This window comes from Ascaphus truei, chromosome 9 (assembly GCF_040206685.1).
Source record: "Ascaphus truei isolate aAscTru1 chromosome 9, aAscTru1.hap1, whole genome shotgun sequence".
NCBI lineage: Eukaryota > Metazoa > Chordata > Amphibia > Anura > Ascaphidae > Ascaphus > Ascaphus truei.
In genome coordinates, this window is record NC_134491.1 from 58,573,055 (window position 1) to 58,588,561 (window position 15,507).

Genomic DNA, 15,507 nt, shown 5'->3' on the forward strand with positions numbered 1-15,507 from the left:
TTTCACTGTCCTGCGGCAAAAATAAATACATCCCAGCAACTGAAGGAAAAGTATTATTTTATTTTTAAATTGGAACTCTGGTTGGAAGATGTCATTGTCACAATTTAGGAGCTCGGGCGTATGGATTAGTGTTCAATATACTGCTGAAGCAAGCGGCTATCAAACTTCATTGAATAGGAGTCCCTAATGCAAGGCGAAACTCTCCCATTGGCAAGTGGGCTTAGGAAAGGCCGGAAACGCTGCAAGCAGAGAACTGCACAGACGCATTGTCTGCACAGGTCATATAAACCATATTACATTTTTATTGTGCAGCCTATAAACAAAGTAGAAATGTTGGTGTTTAGAAAAGAAGAGAAAAAAACACACCTATAAGTTGGGGAAATTGATTCCTTCTAAGTCCCAGAATTATGCCATCCTTAAGACTGTACAGCCACGTACAAACTAGAACTTGCTTAAATAGTTCTAAGAGAAGCTTGAGGATAAACAGAGTAGGACTCACCAGCGCTGAACATGGGCTCCTTGGGTTTGCTGCAAAACAGAATTCAATATCAAGTTAGACTTATGCTCACTCATGGTGGACACAGACCGTGGGGCAGGAGTGGCCAACTCCAGTCCACAAACAGGTCAGATTTCAAGGATATTCCAGCTTCAGGACAGGTGGCTCAATCAGTGGCTCAGTCATTGGGAAAGAAGAAAGGATATCCTTAAAACCTGACTTGTTGGTGGCCCCTTGAGGACTGGATTTGTCCACTCCTGCCCTATAGCTATATTTATTTAATTCCATAGCTGGGAATTAATGGTACATGAATGATACAGTAACTTAATGAATAGTACAGTAAGAGGAATTTGTGTTCGGTCTAATGGTGTTCATGCAAGAAGGTGCGTTTTGAGTGTGTGAGGAGTTTAGGGAGCAGTTATAGGAGAAGTTACTTGGGCAATACAATACTATGATCTTTTGTAACTCCCAATGGAAAACATTGTGGATCTTGATATATTTCTACAGATTTCTGTTATTAGTTCTTTTTGTATGGCGCCAATATATTCCACAATGCAGTATAATGTGGGAGGGAGGGCATTAACATTGTATAACAAAGAGCGTACATATATATTTAAAACAAACAAAATTGGAAGGATCTATAAACATTTGGACACAACGCTTGAACCATGCATTCTTGCTCACTTCCCGATTATATAATATAGTGTAACCACAACCCCCCCCAAAAAAAAGTGTAGTTCAGGAAGTTGCTTGGAAACAAATGGTCTGGTTTGATAAAAGGTATAAACGTTTGGGGAGGTTCAGGATGAATATGAATGAACCAAATTCCAGACTAAAATTAAATTCCTTTGAGTGGTTTAAAGTTTCATAGGAGAAATGTAACAGCAGCTTGCACCCTTTTCTAAAGCTTTGCATCAAAATGTACATCATAGGACAGTGGTTTCCAACTTTTTTTAATTAAGGAACCCTATAATTATATTGTGAAATTCTGCTGAAACCCAACCCTCTCTAATAGCGCGTCTGAGATCAGATGCATTGTAAGGATCCCCAACCCTCTCTAATAGCGTGTCTGAGATCAGATGCATTGTAAGGAACCTCAACCCTCTCTAATAGCGCGTCTGAGATCAGATGCATTGTAAATTACAGTGAATGCTTTAGGGATATCAGGGAACCCAAGTGCTCCTAGGAACACCTGTTGAAAAACTCTGTCACAAGAGCTGTCCAAGTAAAATTAAATACAACAAGATATTACAGTACATCAAAATGACACTGCTAAATCATCATTTAGCAGTGTCACATAAATAAAAGTTAATTCCATGAAAAAGCCAAATATTTTGCAACGCAAAGTCATTAGAGACTATTTTAGGGCAGCTGTACAGGCTGCTTAATTACTTGGATTAGAAGGGTGGATAAGCATGGCATCAATGTGCTTGTATTTTCTGCGCTCTTCCTCTAGATGGGGGTACATTTTTGAACTGTGTTTTTGTGTAATGGATCTCAGCTGTAACCCCCAGCAGAGATAGAGATATATATGAACACACAAAGAAAGAAAAGAAAAAAGAACCCAATAAAAGCACACAGATGTTTCAAAAAATAAAGCACATATGTTATAAAGATTATCAAAATGATATTTTAATTTAAATCTAAAACATCTACATAAGACACATACACTTTAAAATGATCATGAAACCAACACACAAACTTCTCCTGCACCTCCCATGTCTTATTCTGTGCGGTGTTATAAACTAGCTATGTCAGTGTATTACACTCTATGATGAACTGTTTATTTGGTGGTATGTTTCATTTGTGATGCATCTGATTATTATTCAGGTTTATTGCTATCTTAATATATAAAATCGAATGGTTAGTGCTATCTGCGGTGAATCTGATTGGCCAGAGGCTGAGGACCAATCAGATTGGTGGGTGTGATGTCACCCAACTGCCACTCTCTTCCCCCTCGGCTCGCGCCACACACACACAGATCTCTCCCCTCCCGGCGCTCATCTCTCCCCTCCCGGCGCTCATCTCTCCCCTCCCGGCGCTCATCTCTCCCTTCCCGGCGGTCATCTCTCCCCTCCCTCCCTCCGCTCACCTCTCCCTCCGCTCACCTCATCTCCATCCCCGGCGGGGGAACAGGCAGCGGACCCCCTTCCTCCCTTGCGGCGCCTAAGATGGCGGCGCCTGGAAGGACCCCCTTCCTCCCTTGCGGCGCCTAAGATGGCGGCGCCCGGAAGGACCCCCTTCCTCCCTCGCGGTGCTGAGTGAGAAGATGGCGGCGGCCGGAAGTAGAGGTAGGTGTCGCGTGTGTATCGCTGTAGGTGATGTGTGTGTGTGTCACTGTGTGTGTGTGTGTGTGTGTGTGTCACTGTGTGTGTGTGTGTGTGTGTGTGTGTCACTGTGTGTGTGTGTGTGTGTGTGTGTGTGTGTGTGTCACTGTGTGTGTGTGTGTGTGTGTGTGTGTGTGTGTGTGTGTGTGTGTGTGTGTGACACTGTGTGTGTGTGTGTGTGAGACACTGTGTGTGTGTGCGTGTCGCCCCTCCTGCCTTTCACGCCCCCCCCCCCTGCCTTTTACGCCCTCCCCCCTGCCTTTCACGCTCCCCCCCGCCTTTCACGCCCCCCCTCCCTGCCTTTCACGCCCCCGCCCCCCCTTTCATGCCCCCCCTGCCTTTCACGCCCCCGTCCCCCCCTGCCTTTCACGCCCCCGCCCCCCCTGCCTTTCACGCCCCCCCCCTGCCTTTCACACACCCCCCCTCCTGCCATTCACGCCCCCCCCTCCCTGCCTCCGGGCAACGCCGGGTATATCAGCTAGTTAGTTATATATGTTTGATGACCGGCCGGTCTTGAGTTAATTGGGTACAATGTCCCCAACGTGCTCATAGTTATATTATACCCGATTTTCATTAATCTTCATCTGAATCCATACCATTAGTTCGTATTTCACTTTAGGAGGTGCAGGAGCAGATGGTGTGTTGGTTTCATGATCATTTGAAAGTGTGTGTCTTATGTAGATGTGTTTAAATTAAAATATCTTTTTGATAATCTTTATAACATATCTGCTTTATTTTTTGAAACATGTGTGCGCTTTTTTCTTTGTGTGTTCATATTTTTCCCATAGCACCGCCAGACCTGGGTATTTTTACAGAGATTTTCTGGCTTTAGATTTCATTTAATTAACAGGAGAGAGAGATAGAGAGATAGAGAGATATATATCCATCCCGGTTTAAGGACACTCACGAGTAAGTACATATCGCCCAATAGGCAAACAGCATCTCACGCATGTGCTTGTCAGCACGTCCTGAACAGCAATACCGGCTCCCTACCTGTACATCAGTTATGCGCGTATATAACGAATATATATATATATATATATACATACACACACATACAATATACAATATATATACATATACACATATACATAACCATTTTGAAATGCTTTAATTTGTGCGAGTTTTCGAGATACACTGATTTTTTCTTCCGGCGATGTTACAATGGATAAAGCAAGAAAGGGTTTACTTAAAAACAGTGCATCTTGGAATGTATTTGTGACTGAAGCCTATCTTAATCTTGTAGTGTAAAAAGATATCAGAGGCAGGGATGTCACTGCAAACCTCGTGGCTATTTTGCCTTGGCCGTGACCGCTTCACTGCTGGGATAACATGGTTCATATTTTTCCAACGTATTCTTCCCAGACAAACATTTATTGCCCTACAGCAGAGATGGACAACTCCAGTCCTCAAGGGCCACCAACAGGTCAGGTTTCCAGGATATCCCTGCTTCAGCACAGGTGGCTCAGTCATTCTGACTGATCCACCTGTGCTGCTGAAGCAGGGATAGAGTATATCCCGGCCGCTTGACAAGGAGAAAACATTATTGGGGTTTCATTTGCACACGTACTGCTATTCAAACTCCAGTATCCTGAAACAAGTGTGTGATAAAATCGCACACCACAGATAAAAAAGTCACATGCTAAATACCAAGTCCAGCAGATAATAAAATCCTGCACTTTGGCATCTGCCTTAACCCCCCCTTGCTGCATTTCTCAGGCTCTCCGGTGACCAGAGAGTTCATTTCAAATCTTTTATTTATTTCCACCTTAGGACGGGAGTTTACCCAGCGGCAAATGCGTTCTGTAATCGGAATAATATTACAGAGGTCTCTGGGCAATATTCCTTAAACCCATCACACAGATGTGGCCGGGATGCCTTCTCCTTATGAAACAAAGGGACTTCCAATCGCCTGGGCTCATGGCAACTGTCCCACAGCCACAGTCGCTCCTACCAACCATTGTGACCAAGCACTGCCATCTACTGCACTTATTCTCTCACCTGCTGTCTATGTCTTCCAACACACCACTTAGATTGTAAGCTCTCCGGGCCAGTATTTCCTATCCTATGGTCAGACTTTGTTGCACTTCTTGTATTATAATCCCCTGTACTGCCTCTTTGTATAGCGTTGAGTACACTGTGGGCTCTATATAAATAAATATATACATAATAAGAAATGTCATACCTTTCGCTGTTCTTTTTGCCACTGGAAGAACTGCTGGTGGACCCGGCCCGATTCCGGCTGCTTTTACCCTCTCCAGGGCTTTCCTTTCTGCCTCCAGGGGACACACGCTCAGTAGAATTGGTCCTTTTGATGGTACTAGAAGCAAATGACCACTGATATTACTATGAATGCAAATAAAATAACAAACGCACGGCTGAAGGTCAGTCTTTGCCAACGTCGTCAATTGTACATTGGGGTTCATCGTAATGCAGCTTTTAATACTATAAGTCAGAGGTGTCATCTGGGCTTTCAATAAAAATTCTAAATCAATTTGCTGGGTTTCATCAGGGCACACCGCATTATTTTGTCATAGCTTCAGTTATTAATGTCATACTTTAAAAAAAATACAATGTTAATTCCCTAATTGCTTTCAAAAAGGACCAATATACATTGTGACAGCAAAAGATTCTCAAAGATGTTTTTTTGTTTTTTGTTTTTTTAGGCGAATCCCTTTGCCATTTGAATGCCAAATATGGAAAGAAGGCAGACTGCACCCAATATGATGATATGTGCATGTAGGAATATACATGTAATTAATGAAGCCTATAAAAAAAAGTGGATAGTTATAAACCACTTGCAAGACTGTATACAATAAGAACTATATATCGAATTGTTAATCAAGTTGATTAATCCCAGTGACATGGTCCTCCGTTCACATTTTTGACTCAGACAAAAAAAGTTGGGATGATAAAATCCTTAATGATGGGCGGCATGTAGCTCCTCAATCTAAAAATAAATGTATTGCTATTTTCAATCTTTGTCCCTCTGAAGCCCTGCTTCAGAAATGGGATACATTTAATTTGGTGTTCTCTGGGATTCCTTCTCAAATAAGTACTGAAAGAAAGTTACCTGGATGTAGATTTAGCTAATTTACACGCATTCAAGAGACGCACAGACTTGCTACGGCCACAATGATGCAGGAGGGAAGCAGAATAGATATGAGTGCAGTAAAAAAGTAAGATCAACAGACACATCACAGACTGACAATGAGACAACCGACAAGATAAAAAAACGAAATATATTCTTTAAATCATGTAGGAGATTTTATACTTTCAAATCAACATCCATTAACCCCTATCTCCCCCACCCCACACACACACACACAATATTTTCCAAATAATTTTTATTTTTGTCGGTTGGAAATCCTGCTAACCAATTACCCACTTTACTGCCAAACCGGTTTAAGATTAATTTATAGCAATGTCCCTGAAAATCCCCTAGTAATTGTCGGGTTGGCATAACTAGTTAAAGATGCACATTACTTGCATTACTAAAGTATATGACACTGCCAGGACTCTGGGAAATCAGCCACCCAGCTGAGTGTTGTAAGAAACCCTTCCACTTAAAGCTGCAGTTCAGGCAATATCCTCATGTGTGAGTTTTTTAATAAATCAGTTCTGTAGTAAGAAAAAATACTTTTAGCATTTTCAGTTTTTAAAAAAACAACTTTGAAAGACCAATTTTCTTGTATTCTATTTTAACAGCCATTTGCTGAGGCACTGCCCCTTCATGTCCTGTCACAAGCCCTGGCCACACCCCTTTGTCAGCCCTGCCCTCCCTCTAGCACTCGTCAGTGCAGGAGTGCTCATGAATATTCATGAGCTTCCACTGAGTGACAGAAACAGAGGAAAAACATTCCCCATATTTAAAGATGTCGCCAAACTTTGCCGATCAATAGACGGAGAACGAATTGACCAGCAGCTATGCAGTTCTTTAGGTAAGTAGAGATTGCCCACATGAAACTATTGAAGTTTTTTTAAAGCCTGAACTGCAGCTTTAAGCCAAGCATTACCAAATATAACCAAGCACACAGAGCCGTGCCAGTATGGCATTTCTCTCTTGCTAGTGCACTTACCTTGTGGGTGCTGATGGAACAATATCTTTCCTGATCCCCGAAGGGGAAGGGAGAGAGCCAGTTGGTTTCTTTGGCAAGATGGAGTCGCTATTCACAGCATTTCGTAACGGCAGTGTTTGGACCAGGGGCCTTGCTGTAAAAAAGTAATGGAAGGAGTAAACTTCCTAAATTATGTGACATTACACGGACTACCATCTGCCCCTCAGGTGTAGTCTCTTATAGGGGTAATGACGGAATCTAAACATATAAACGGGCCAGTGCCTTACAAAAGCTAGAACCTCATCGCCACTGGCCAAACCCAAGGTCATACATCTTCAAAAGACGTACGACATGAGCAGCAGATTCCTTCACTTCTAGATTATGAAAAAGTTCTAATGAGAACTTGCACCTTAAATGGAGACTGTGTATACAGTAGCAATGTACACATAACCCGTGAGGTCATATGACGGTTCTGTATGTACCTAACATGCATTAGAATTATATTACAGTCTGTAAGCTACACTCATTGATTAGCATTGCAAAACCCAAATGGCTCGACATGATACCATAAATATATTTACAAAGTATAAAAGTCAACATACTTTTTAATTGTACCAATTTAAGAACATCAATAATTACAGTGTTAACGTGTTACCAGTGGCAACATTATAATGTGTAAACTTGATGTTCATGGCAAAGAGATGCCTAAAATTAAATATTAATTTCCAGAAATGTCAATCGCAGGTCTAGTTTTGTCAATGGGTTTCGCCAAGCACTTGCTACAGGGGTCTGGGAAACCATGTCTGAGCAAATTTTTTTTTTTTTTTTTTGGAATAAAGTATATTTTTGCAATTCTAATAATTATAAAAATAAAGTGTAACTAGAACCTGAAATGTTAAATATTGCACGCCCAGTGCATACTTTTATTAAGTTGTTCTGTGAACATTGGAATACAATAAAATTAAAGAATTCCTGCAGCAACAATTCCCTACAACTGAAACCATTTGTTTTAAAATATATATTCTGCATTTCTAAGTACAAATCCAACCCAGTTTCCATTACATTTTGAGAGATAACATTTGTAGTAGATGATTCTGAACATACACAAAAAAAAAATGAATGAAAAGTATTATATTGTATGCTAAAATATGTTCTTTGATACCCCTGGTAAAGCTCAGTTAGGATAAAACGCATTGGGTTGATGTCTACAGCACAGTATGTCTATCTTATGGGCCATTTTTTTTACCTACAGAATAGTTTCCTGTTATTGCCATCAAATCTTTACTGTTCCACTTTTTTTTTTTTTTTTTAAAGTAGATGAAAAATTGATAATTTTTTCATGTAGTTGTGATTAGTTTATAGATGGAGGTGGAACTGTGAACATCGCAGTGCGTTTCAAAAGGTTTAATTTTTTCCCCCTACCAAAATAAACATATGTACAGACACATCAAGCAGTGCAGCCATTAAACATATCTAGCAAATTTCATAACAGAAGTTCACTGCTCTGCTCCAAAAATATCATTCTGCATTTACAATAAAGCACGTGATTGAGAAAAGATTTTTTTTTTTTTAAACCACACGTCACAGAACCAAGTAATTAGAAGTGTTTGAAGTCACTTGTGAGCCACGCTTGCATGTAAGGTTAGAGACGCATTAGCACACGCAGCAACAGCCTTTTAGTTTTCACACCTGGTTATTATTTTGGACTGTTGCTTACCTGTGCCAGCAGTACTGCCAGGCTTGTCAGCATCTGACTTGTTAAGCATACTTTGATCTAGAGATTAAACGGGTGACGCGTATTATGCAGGCAGAAAGCGCATAGAAGAAACTAATAAAAACGAGGAAATGGAGAGGTCAATAAAGCAGAAATCTCTTCTGCAAAATTTTTGGAAAACACTAAAAACCAAAAGAGCTTAAAAAAAAAAAAAAATTTAAAAAAGGGGGCATTTTTTCACAATTCTTCTTGTACATCATATAATTATATTTGTTTACACAGGCCCCCTAACTAAACAAGTAACAACATGAGGTGGGTGTACAGTAGCCTCAAAAGGCAGGGGTTGGAAACTCCAGTCCCCAAGGGCCACCAACAGGTCAGGTTTTAAGGACCTGGAGGATTGAATTGCATTTTCCTGGAGGATTGAATTGCATTTTAAGGATTCAACACTGGTGGCTTAATCAGTGGCTTAGTCAAAAACTGAGCCACCTGTGCTGAAGCAGAGATATCCGGAAAACCTGACCTGTTGGTAGCCCTTGAGGACTGGAATGGCCCACCCCAGCTCCAAAGGGCAGCTCCACTATATTTTTCTAAATGATTAGTCAGGAAGGGGAGCAGCTGTAGTATGAAGTCTTCATGAACAAGGCATTCTATAGAAGGCTCTTCTCAAAGTGGAGCATGTCTGTGGCAAACATCATGCAGTGTGCGGTGACCTAAACAAACTCCCACCCACCGGGGCTGACATTATTACAATGTTTAAACACCACCTGCACAAAAAATAAAGAAAGGAGGGGTATGAAAGCAGCATTACGGTCCCCATTTACAATGTGGTGCTATTCCGCAAGACACCCTAAAGTTCACCCTCTTGAGTGAGCTGTAAGGAGTCTTGGGAAATAGCACTGCTTAGTAATATGGGCCCACATGTGCCATCCATGTCAGGCAGTGATCTTGCTGAAATCTAAAACACAAGGGAGGATGCTTAAGCACTTCTTGTAATACCCCAAATAATTGTAACTTCTGATGATCCCAAGTTAAATATCTCGAGAGCAGGGTGTCCCCAGAGATATAAATGTTAATCGCCGGGGTAGCTCAGGATGCAGATAATATTTAAAAAAAAAAAAAGAAATAAAAAAAAGTTTTGGAAGGGATGCGGCCGTAACTGCTTATCTATAGGAAATTAATCTGAAAAGGTATTTGGAGAATGAACATGCAATGTAAGATCACGTGGGAGATGCAGATCGCAATGACAAGTGACATAGTGACATTGCTTCTAGCATACCTTTGGTAGGTCCTTTTCTAGTCTGCATAACATGCTGTTCTTCGGACACATTCAGCCTCCTAACCACATCGGCCAAGGCAGACTTTAACAGCTGGATCTCATCTTCCTGTATCTGCACACGTTGCTCCAGTGAAGCAATACGATCCGTCACCTCCATGCTGCTCGAGGCTGAGGCACTGTCATCTGAAACAAGAAAACGCACCACTCATAGGACCTCATAAAAAGAAGAAGACGCTTACAAAGCATACAGTATACTGTAATGTGCTATTGGCTCATCTAAACTCATATCAATCTATGTATGACCAGATCTGGGATAGTTAGGCTACATCTGCTACCCGAGGTAAGAGATATTGTACAGTAACAACATATTTTAACAAGAAAGACAAACGGAGACCTACATCTCGTTTCAAAGTATGTTGTGGGATGCAAGGATAGAGAGAAAAAAAATACATAGAACTGGCGCCCCTCCCTGTACGGAGTATGCAGCTAGGAAAAAATGGGCTTTACATTTACGGAAAACAGATTCACAATTCCAGTGCTCCTCCCAGAATGGGCTTGTCATTTATCAGTGAGATGTCTACATTTTGAACCCAATGTCTAAATCACAAAAGGAGCCATTTAGTTAGATCTTTAGATCCAAGAATAATTCAAGCCTGCTAACCCAGTCATAGTAAACTCCAGTTTACCTATACTAAAGACATTCTTTATTATCTTATAGACTAAGAACGTAAAAAGTTTCCTTCCCGATTCTCCAATTAGCAAGAAGCTATAATGCACTTCAATATATAACAAGTTGAGTCTGCCATTCTCCAAGCATTATTACCTAGCCAGTAACAAACACACACAAGCTTTATTATGCCCAGAGCAGCCAGCAAGAAATAGCCAAGAAAAGTATTTCAGGCTTCTGGCACTAAATGGTTCAATCTACAGTAGTACAAGAGGTAACGTCCCGCTGCTCCTTATGTTCAGTAATTGCAACATTTGCCAAAATGTATTTCTGCCCCACTGTTTTCTGATGTCTAACAAATAGCAGGATATTGTCAGATTGGCCAAAAACACAAAATCAAACAAATACCATATGTTACAAGATTTTTGTGTAAGTGACCTTCCTTAAAAAAGGTGCATCGGTTTACATACAAACTAAAGATTCTACTTTTGCCGTTTAAAAAAAAAAAAGGGAAACTACTTCTGTGGTATAGAAAGTTTATCACTTTATTAGTAGCTGTTCTTCATTTTTATATTGGCAGCAGAGGATGGGGTATGACCCTTCGTATGACATTTAAATGTCAAACAAAACTCCATTTGACATAATATTCAAACCAAGACTCATATCAGCTATGAAAGGCGATCTTTGTTTTCAAAGAGAGACAGCTACAGTACACACAGTCAAGCAAAGAGATCAACGCAGCAATACAAACACACACAGCACTTGCAGTTCTGCATAATCAGAGTATAAGCTTATTTAGGTGGTACCAGCTCATTGGATTGTTAGCTTGCGGTACACAATGTATTTATCGGGGTCATGGATTGCTACTTTAAAAAGGTATTAACCAATTTAGCAAGTGGTTATTTGATATTTCACTTGACATGACACCACACACACACACATTTCATTTTAAGTAACAAATTGCTTTGCTAAATGGATCCAACAGGTATGGTCCCATTGGTTGGAAATAAATACTATTGTATATTGCATCAATATAATCAACAATTTCCATGGAGGATAACACAAAAACAGATTTAATTATTTTTCATCTATGCTTATTAGACGTGAGAACATTGTCCTGTTTAAAGCTTCTCGATTAATTAGCAAATTATTTTACTCCCATCACTATTCAGCTGGTACTTGAACAGAAAATCCTTAACTGGTTTTCATCAGACAAGATCTCATGAGACATTAGAAAAAGCAAGCAGGGCAGCAGTACCTAGCAAACTAATGTACAAACTAATGTACAAACTAAGTGGCTGCGATATAGGTGAAATTGAAGCAGACAACACTCTAAAAAGCTTTGACGGAAGGTCAATGGCGCATGCCTACTTAAAAAAACGTGGTTTTTCTGTAGAAGACCTCTATAATACACGTCACACTAGTGGGCTATGCAAAAAGAATGTGGCGGTACAGTGCACTGATCATAATCATTTGAATGGATCACTTGAATTTAAGAAAGCAGTACAGTATAACATTGTTGGGAGAAATCCACATGTGTATGTAATCTAGAACTAAAAAGGATCTATAAAATGTAGTTGATCCCAATCTTCCCCCACCAGGAACCCTTATTTTTAACAACCAACTGCTGACCTACACAAAATAGTTATGTTAAAGTTCCCATAAAACTGATTAGAAACTGAAATCAAATACCAAACAACTAGTAACTGTAAATTTAAAATCAAAAGTAAAGATTTTCTTCTTGTCCTCCATGGCAGCCATAAAGGATTAAATACTTCTTCCCGGCAGCTGCAAAGCAAGAACTTCTGTTTTCCCTTTCATAAGTAGCCCTCTATTCCTCAGAAAACAAAAACTCATCCCTGCACTCTCCACACGGAACTAAATAGGGCTGGGGGGGGGGGGAAGAAAAGTAAAAAAAAGTAGCTGCCATATAGGACTGTGAGAAAAGGAATTTTTTTCTTACAAATATTTCTCACTTGTTCACATGCCCTCCTGGCAACCATAGCCAATGAGAGACATACCTCAACAGTGGGATAACATGCAGAACTCTACAGCCAAACATGGCATCCAACGATGCTATTAACGTTTAAATGGTATGGTCTAGAACAGGAGTGCTCAACTTCAGTGCTCGAAGCCCCAACAGGCCAGGTTTTCAGGATATCCCAGCGTCAGCACAAGTAGTTCAATCAGCAGCTGTCAAAGACTGAGCCTCTAATTGATTGAACCACCTGAGCTGAAGCTGGGGTTATCCTAAAAAACTGACCTGTTGGGGGAGCTTGAGGACTGAAGTTGAGCACCCTTGGTCTACAAAATGTGTGTAAGGACAACCGTGTAGGTTCTCTGCAGAAGATGCTCAAGCATTTTCTACCCGTTGCCTCAAAACTACCCGAATACAGTTTAAGCCATCAAGCTTTGGAAGTCTTAGGAGGCCACCAAACCCTCCCCCTACCCTCCCCCCCCCCACCCCAAAAAGGAAGAACGTGTACGATTTTCTACATTCTGTGTTCTTAGAAGATATTCAAAACGTGAACAACTAGTGTAAGAAGTTTCTATTCTTTTTCATTAGCTGTTCCCAGGCACAAATGAAGAAGCTGTGATTAATTGATTCATGTGGAAGCTTTAGAGCACTTGACCTACATTGGGGTACTGATCGCATTTTGATATTGCCCTCGTGAATGTTAACATAAGGGCGATATACATGAAGCCTAGAGCTCACCAGGCTCACACAATCCTTCTACCGGTTGTAATGACCATAAAAATATATAAGGGCGTTCAGGGCAAACTACTTTTATTGATATTTCCTACAGAGGCTCCAAAATATGAGATTTCAATAGATTCAGGGCTCAATTTAGATCCAATGTGGGCAAAGGATTCCTACCCCTTGATGTTATCTATGCCAGTGCTTTTAAGAATCACTTGGGGATTATTGGAAATGGCTTCTGGAAAAGAAAAAAGAGCTGCTAATACTGAAGCCTGTAAGTTTAAAGATGCAGGTCCATCATCAAAACCTTCTTGGATAAATTCCTAAATGCGAGAAATGTCAGTCTCCGCTTATAGAGATGCTTCTTCTGCACCCGACCAAAAATATACTCCATACAGTATGCTGTACTGGCTAGAGAATATAATTTTATAGCTTGCAACATTGTGTGAATCTCCTGGGTTGACAAATTTAAGGTTTGCGGCACAATCTCCTCACCATTAGAGCAAACATTTTCAGATTTGGATGATAAATGGGCCCTTTTTTGCAGATCTGGAAACAGATGCAATGTCCAGTTATTTTTGGTTGCCAAGTTTATGAGATCCGCAAAACAAGGCCATCAAAACTGCCATCACCCTGTCCTTTCTTTAATACCCTTTGCATCACGGCAATCAGCAAAAAGATATACACCAGTTAATAAGTCTAATGCAGGGGTGCGGCCAATATTTTCAAATGGGGAGCAGGCACGGGTATGTTCAAAGCATTAATTTAATTTGCGCATAAACGGCCTTCATTTCACCATTGCATGAGAAGAGGGGCGCTACCAATTACAAGGAAGAAAAGTGGGGCCCGACAAAGTTTGCACAGCCCTATCCCATGTATTGGCATAGCACTTTGATGGATTCGTGATCTGTCCATCTTGAGCAGTATACAGAGGAAGCTTGTGGTACATGCAGCTAGCCAAAAAGGTCTATGGATGATAGATCCAATGTCAGCAAAACTGGGTACAGAATGGTGCTGTTCATGAAGCCTGCTTCTACATTGAAAGCTTTGGCTATACGAGAGCATAAATCCTGGAAACCTGTTGTTCTGCCCATACCATGACCTCAGAGACTTCTTTTATGATGCAACTTCTGGTACCTCCTTGCGTGTTGATAAAAGCCACAGCTGTGAACATGATCTGAGAAAAGATATAATCCTTTGATTATTGCTCTTAGCTTTAGGCCAATTCCTGGTATTCCCCCTTTCCACATGGGATCATACCTCCCGAGCATGGAGACCTTGAAAGAAAGTTACATGCCAACCTTGGATGTGGGCATCTGGCGGTAATGTTTACCATTTGGCAAGCTTAAATTCTTCCTTTAGGAAAGATTGCTTACGTTACACTTCCATTTAGACTTCTCTTTACTTGAGGTGACCGTTTGAGCTTGTGAGACAGATCTTTTGAATCCCTGTTTCAACGGGAATGAAACCCACATTGTAGATTCTCTCCAATTTTCAGGACTTTTTACAGCGTTGGGTTATCCCAATAGCAATATAAAATCCTTTGTGGGTGGAGCGGTTCTGATGGATTTTTTAATCTTTTCAACTTTTTCTGATGGCAAAAATACTTTGCCTATTTGTGTTGAAACTGGATAGAGTGGGAAGGATCTAGAGTGCTCTTTTTCCCCATTGGTCATCTATGATTTCCTGAAAGTTTGTGCTTCCGCTCTTGATTTGCTTTAATGAGACAGTCATCCAAGTGGATAAGCACAAATATGCCATCTCCTGATATGTGCCGTGTCTTCCTATCCACACTTTGGGGTTCACTTCAAAATCACGGTATTGAACTCCGGAGCAGGAAATCCCAGTGTCCCAGAAGCAGGTAACCTTCACAAGTGAGAGAGGCCTCCTGAGACCGTAGGTAGGTTGGCTGCAGGGTTCTTTCCCCCATTCTCCAGCCTCTCCCAACAGGTGCTTCAGTAGCGCAGATCGGGGAGTGGCTGAAAGGGGGAAGTGAAGGCAAACAAAAATAAAAAATACATGCCACCAGTAGGGCAAAATATGATTAATTCCCTGGATGGAGGGCTACTTATGAAAGGGAGTAGGACTGTGTTGCTCTAATCGCAAGAGGCACTTAATCCAGTTATGACTCCCATGCAGGTGGCAAATTTCTTGACGAAATATCATTTTAAATTCATGTTTTTCTACAATTTTAAGTGTGATTTTAGTGAATTATTGATTAAACATTTTGCTTTACATCATTTGTCAAGTTAGCCTAAGGCCAGG

At 40.8% G+C, this 15,507-nt stretch overlaps 1 protein-coding gene across 11 annotated transcripts in view; it reads right to left on the bottom strand.

Moving 5' to 3' along the window:
• Positions 1 to 15,507, bottom strand: part of EML1 (EMAP like 1) — a 100,069-nt gene that overhangs the window by 25,506 nt on the left and 59,056 nt on the right. For 9 of the 11 annotated variants that reach the window (XM_075615106.1, XM_075615103.1, XM_075615100.1 and 6 more), the window contains exons 2-6: positions 9,875 to 10,057; positions 6,903 to 7,035; positions 5,897 to 5,947; positions 5,009 to 5,143; positions 500 to 528 (exon numbers count right to left, since the gene is read on the bottom strand). In XM_075615106.1, coding sequence (XP_075471221.1) covers positions 500 to 528; positions 5,009 to 5,143; positions 5,897 to 5,947; positions 6,903 to 7,035; positions 9,875 to 10,031 — 505 coding nt within the window. In that variant the 5' untranslated portion in view covers positions 10,032 to 10,057. The remainder of the gene's footprint in view (positions 1 to 499; positions 529 to 5,008; positions 5,144 to 5,896; positions 5,948 to 6,902; positions 7,036 to 9,874; positions 10,058 to 15,507) is intronic. The other 2 variants (XM_075615098.1, XM_075615099.1) reach the window with 1 other exon arrangement.